The following is a 5,784-nucleotide window of genomic DNA, read 5'->3' as shown; positions in this document are numbered from 1 at the left end:
GACAATTACCTTGAGGACAGCTAAGTGAAGGATTTTTAGGAAAGGAAGTTTATATTGTGAGTGCATACCTAGTGTAAGACAGGTACTGTGTTAAGGTTACATACCTTATTTAAATTCTACATATTTCTTATTCCTAGCTGAGCTTCAGTTTCCCCATCTAAAAAAAAATACCTACTCAAAGACTATTATGAGGATTAAATGGGACTTACAGGAAGGGAGGTAACTTTTTTTGAACATCTACCAAGGATCAAGCACTGTGGTTTGTTCTTTCACATACTTTATCTCATTCATTTGATTCTTTGTAAAAATAAGGAAAATGAGGTTAAGGAGACGTGACTAAAGCCAGTTTTCCTATGGGAGAAGAGGAATTGGACAGCGAGAATGTATCAACTCTTTTGAGAAACTCTTAAGACAAACGCAGAGAAATGAGGCAGTGTCTGGAAAGAAAGTGGGTTTGAGACTTTTAAAGATGGGAGAGATAGGAGCACATTTATCTCTTTTATAAGAGCTGAAGGGAAGAGTCTAGTGAAGAGAACAAAACTGATGATGTTTCTTGGGGGGGCTAAGAAATTGCTGGAATGATGTCTTTCAATATGAGAGAGGGGCGCTCTACTGCGGAAGTGAGGAGTCTGGCCTTAGAGGGCAGCAGGGAGAGTTCATCTGTACGTACTACGTAGCACCTGCAGGCAGGCTGGAAGCCTGTGGAAGTTCTCTCTTGATGGCTTCTAGTTTTCCAGTGCAGGAGCAATCAAGGTCATTGGCCAAGAGTGAGTGGGTAGGGAAGTGTGTGAAGTTTGAGAAGAGAGGGAAGCAGTTGTCCAGAGGTGTGGGAGAATGCATAAGGGTAAGGAAGTAAAATTCCCCATCAGCATTAAAGGCCCAATGGACGTTATCAGGGTTGTGTTTTTCTTCTGCCACACTGAGGCGCACACATGCAGGTGTTGAGTCAGAAGAGAGCTGGAATTAACTATGATGGAAGGTTTGCTGAATACAAGGGCATGAGGGAAGGAGAAAGACATTCAGCATTCAAGGAATTCACTCACTCCACCCCCAGGCCCAGTGGTAAGAGAGGAAGCGAAACCACCACCACTTCAGGGTCAGGGGAAACTATCTTCAGAGGAAAGACAGTCTTCAGAGGAAAGACAGGTTCCATTTAAAGCAAGAAAGTGAAAGTAGCAGGCAGAGGCCGAGGACAGAGGGAATTTGGTTATTCTTGGTACAAGCTGCTTTAGTGGGGTGGTTGTCGCCTGACGAGTGGGCCAAGGAGCACATGGGAGAACGGAAAAATGACAGAAGCATGGACAACTTTCAAATTTTGCTCTAAAGGTGCTGGAGTTAGCTGAAGGTCAAAGGCAAGGTTTGTATTTTAAGATGTAGTATCTATTACAGCATGTTTTTATAACAACGGAAAAGACCCAGTAAAGAGGGTAAAAATCTGACAGCACAAGAGAAACGGGATCAATGTGGGGATCCTTGAATAAGCAAAGCCCTTGGGTAGAGGACAATGGATCCAAGGCCTGAGAACCAACCCTGTGGAAGGAAAAGTGGCAAGGGTGGCTGTGGCTAGGAAGGCTGGTGAGAACGTGAGGTGGGATGATTAGTTAACTCTCTTCATAATGAATCTATTTTATCTCTTCATGTGTGAGGCAAAGTTACCATCTGAAAGTTGGTGGGAAAAGAACGTTGGAGATTTGACGAAAGAGAAGGAAGGGTGAGGAGAAATAATCATGAGCTTGGGAAAATGATTTCCTAGGGAATTGCGCCAAGCTTGTTTGGCAGTATTGAGTGCCCCGCCCCCGAGATCTGTGGTCGTAAATTTGAAGTGAGAGCCGTCAACGTGCTGTGTACTTCTCCCCCAGCAGGACTTGTAGCTGTGCGCAGGTGCCAAGTAAATGGCTTAACGAGGACTAGGGTCATTGCCAGGTGTGTATGACTGAGAGGGAGCAAGACACAGGGGGCTAGGATGTTTGTAATGAAGTGGTGCCAATATTGGGCCATGCAGTCTACGCTTTACTAAGGCACGAAGCAAGAAAACGAAAGGAGTAACAGATAATGAAAAATGGTGAGATCAAGGGATTGGGAGTCTGGATGAGGTTAAAGAATTGTTTCAGTGAAAGATCTGGGGAAAGTGAGCTCAGACGGTTAGAAGAAGGTGATCTGAGAGGTGGGAATATTGAGATTAACATTCTGGAGATGGTGCATTATTGATTTTGTCCCCCAATTTAAAAAAGCATTAATCGAATAAAGCCTTTATGATTAAGTTGATGTTGCTTTTGCCTACATTTACAAAGTACTTTCTGATTACATCACTGGTTTGGTCAGGGTTTTTTAGGCTAGGAGAGTTTGAATTAGTAACACCTCACTTGAATTTCACAACTGACTCCAGTATAGAATGAATGCCCTATGTTACGTTATAGGGGAAACACTACAGCTTATAAAGGAAATCTATAAAATTGTTTAGACATCAACATTGAGGGATACAGTTGGCCTTAATGTTTCATATAAATTTTATGATACCAATATTAAAACAAGAAAACGTTCATTTCATGATTAAGTGGAAGTTTTCCAATAAATTTTATCATCACCAGCAACTTTAAAGATTAAGAGGAATCCTGAGGCTAGATATAAAAAAGAAATTAAGTTAAAGACAAATATTTTGCTGTTAAGGATTTAAAAATAAACACAAAAAATATTGAGTATAAAATGTTTATTCCACTGCCCCAATCACTTAAAATTAAGAATATAAGCAAATACCATCCAATGTCAGAAGAGCTTCAAGGTGACCATCTGCAGTATGTAGTGACAAGTATTAGCATGGAAATTTTCAGTTCATTTAAAAAAATAGCCAAGTTTCACTTAAGTTGAGCTTCATCTGTGTAAATAATTTAACTTCCTTTGACTTATACAATTCCATTTTCTCCAACTGGGAGCTGTGCGGGATCAAGTCCCACTTTTTTCATTGATACAGCAATATCAAACAAATAGTCATAACACTCACACCTGTAAAAGAAAGAAACAAAAAGAACTGAAGGTGTTTACTGAGACAGAGTTCTCCAATCCTAAACAATCACACTGCTCCTCTCTGTCCAGTTAACTCTGCTTTGTTCCTAGTGCATTTTCCTCCTGAATTCTAGACCAAAATTTTCTCATTTTGCTCCCACATTTTTAAAACATGGAAAGGAATCATATTGAATCATGCAACCAAATTATATACTTCTCAGGAAATGAAAGGGAGTTGAAAATATACTACTTACATAATTTATATCTTTTTACTGTGTGCCACTTTGTGAAATAAAAAACTTATGTAACTTGGGATCTGCGTCTTCTTTCTATCAAAGTCCATAGAGCGTTGCCAAATAATACTCATCCAATAAATATTTCTTAAGGAATGAATGCATAATAAAAATAAAATATCTAGAAATACTAACAATAAACTACTTAAATTTAAACCACTTGACCAATAAAACACAAAAAAGCATACTTCATTTTAAATCATAAAACATATCTCATTCTCTTTCACATCTAGAGTGTGATAACTTGACCCAAATGTTCTTTGAGTTACACTTACATGGTTTTAGCCTTTTCCCATGTTTCTCCCCACACATACACTCCATGACGTCTGACTAGTACCGCACAAGAGTCTGGGTATTCATTCATTGCATGAGCCATTCGATCTTTGAGGTCTTTCTCCTCAGGTGTATTCTCAATAATGGGTACCACTAACATATCATCGTATCTGTAAGACAAAACAAACCATTTTTTCCAATTAAAACAAATAAAGGCATTTATATTTATACAATATAATATAATATGATATAATATTTATACAATAAAATATATTTATACAATTTTTTCAAGTAACTGGTTAGACATTCTCTTTATATCTGGAAAGCCACTTTAAACTATGAACAAGATGTTGCATGTTATTCTGTGTATCTTGCATAAACATCTGTATCAAAAGATACCTTGGGAATTTGGCAGGCATTGTTCTAATCTTAAGTATAATTGGCAGAAATTTGTATAGCATACCAAAACCTAACAAAGAAATCATCAAGATCATACAAGCACTTCCTTGAAGCAGGGACAATCATAATATTTTTAACAGGAGATGAGAAATGATAGATTTCAAAATCAGAATTGTAGAAAGGATTAAAAACTGAACTACATATTAAGAATTTCCCAATCATACGAAATCATAATATTTCATCTCTACAGGACTCCAGAGTGTCTTGGATAAGGCAAAATCAATATATCCAAGTGTGGTTTGCAGCACTAATTAACAAGAACCTTCTAGAGATAACTACTAAAGGTATGATAATACCTTCCGAGCATTCTCAAATCTGTAGCATTAGAACAACTTCTACTTCGTTCTCAGGAAATACATGTGATAAAATCAGAATGTAATAATATTTAAACAAATAACTTAGTTACTGGCAAAATTAAGTCTATTCTTGAGGTCATAACTGATCAAAACTCAGATTAAGTTTTCCTCTTTACATGAATTTATCTTGCATTGTTAATGTAGTATCTACCTCTGTAGTGCTAAAAAAAAAAAAGTTAAACTTTTTTTTAACTTAAAAAAACTTAAAAAAACTTAAAAAAAAAGTTCTAGCGAAAGATTCAGAAATTGCTACTTTAGGCAGGTATAGACTAAATAGCTGTCATGTGATTAACTTGGCCAACCATTATCATTAAGTGTATGCAGTTGCCCATTATTTCATCTAAGTAAAACAGAGGTAATTATAAAATATCCTTAAATATGGAAGGAATGAATTGCTAGTCCCAAATCTTTCCTAATATTGGCCAAGAGAAACACAAACTTATATTTTCTTCTAGCACACACTGAACGGTAGGAAATATTTCCAGCTGCAAAATAATTTCACAGCAAAATAAGACCTGAAAGCTAATTCAAGCCAATCCTTCCATTTTATAGGCATGATAACGATCCTGACAAGTTAATGAGAAATAGAGTCAGGGAAGTCCTTGATCATCAAGCAGTATTGCTTTCTCTACACCATAGGCATGTTGCTTCCCAAAGGAAAGACAATTACATTTATACATGTTAAGGTCCCCTGGTAAGAACTAGTGCAGTCATGTGCCACATAATCACCTTTCTGTCAACAATGAACTGCAAATACGATGGTGCCCCATAAGATTGTAATGGAGCTGAAAGATTCCTATTGTCTCCTGACCTTATACTCACTGTAAGGTCAAGGCATAACATAGTACTCGCATGTCTGTTGTGATGCTGGTGTAAACAAACCTACTGTGCTGCCAGTTGTATACAAGTCTAGCTCACACAATTATGTACAGTACATAATACTTGATAATAAATGACTATGTTACTGGTTTATGTATTTACTAGACTATATTTTTTATCATTAGAGTATACTCTATATACATGAAAGTTATATACATATAAGTTATATATATATATATATATATATGTATATATCTATAAGAAACAGTCTCAGGCAGGTCCTTCAGGAGGAATCCAGAAGAAGGCATCGTTATCACAGGAGATGACAGTCCATGCATGTTATCACCCCTGAAGACCTTCCAGTGGGACAAGATGTGGAGGTGGAAGACACTGATATTGATAACCCTAACCCTGTGTAGGCCTTGACTAATGTGTTTATTTGTATCTCAGTTTTTAATGAAAAAGTTTAAAAAGTCAAAAAAAATTTAAAATAGGAATTTTGGTGCAAAGGCAATTTATGTAACCAAAGCATTTGTAACCCCTTAATACTCAGAAATTAAAAGTCAAAAAAAATTTAAAAAGCA

At 36.8% G+C, this 5,784-nt stretch overlaps 1 protein-coding gene across 1 annotated transcript in view; it reads right to left on the bottom strand.

The window, feature by feature from the left end:
- Positions 1-2,557: 2,557 nt before the first annotated feature.
- The window catches only part of APIP (APAF1 interacting protein), a 28,910-nt gene continuing 25,683 nt past the window's right edge, over positions 2,558-5,784 (bottom strand). The window contains exons 6-7 of the mRNA XM_012649555.1: positions 3,569-3,736; positions 2,558-3,000 (exon numbers count right to left, since the gene is read on the bottom strand). Of these exons, the coding sequence (XP_012505009.1) occupies positions 2,901-3,000; positions 3,569-3,736 (268 nt within the window). The 3' untranslated portion in view covers positions 2,558-2,900. The remainder of the gene's footprint in view (positions 3,001-3,568; positions 3,737-5,784) is intronic.

Source organism: Propithecus coquereli, unplaced genomic scaffold (assembly GCF_000956105.1).
Source record: "Propithecus coquereli isolate 6110/MARCELLA unplaced genomic scaffold, Pcoq_1.0 Scaffold30, whole genome shotgun sequence".
Lineage (NCBI taxonomy): Eukaryota > Metazoa > Chordata > Mammalia > Primates > Indriidae > Propithecus > Propithecus coquereli.
The sequence above is the reverse complement of the archived record's forward strand: the minus strand, read 5'-3'. Positions and strand labels throughout refer to the sequence as shown.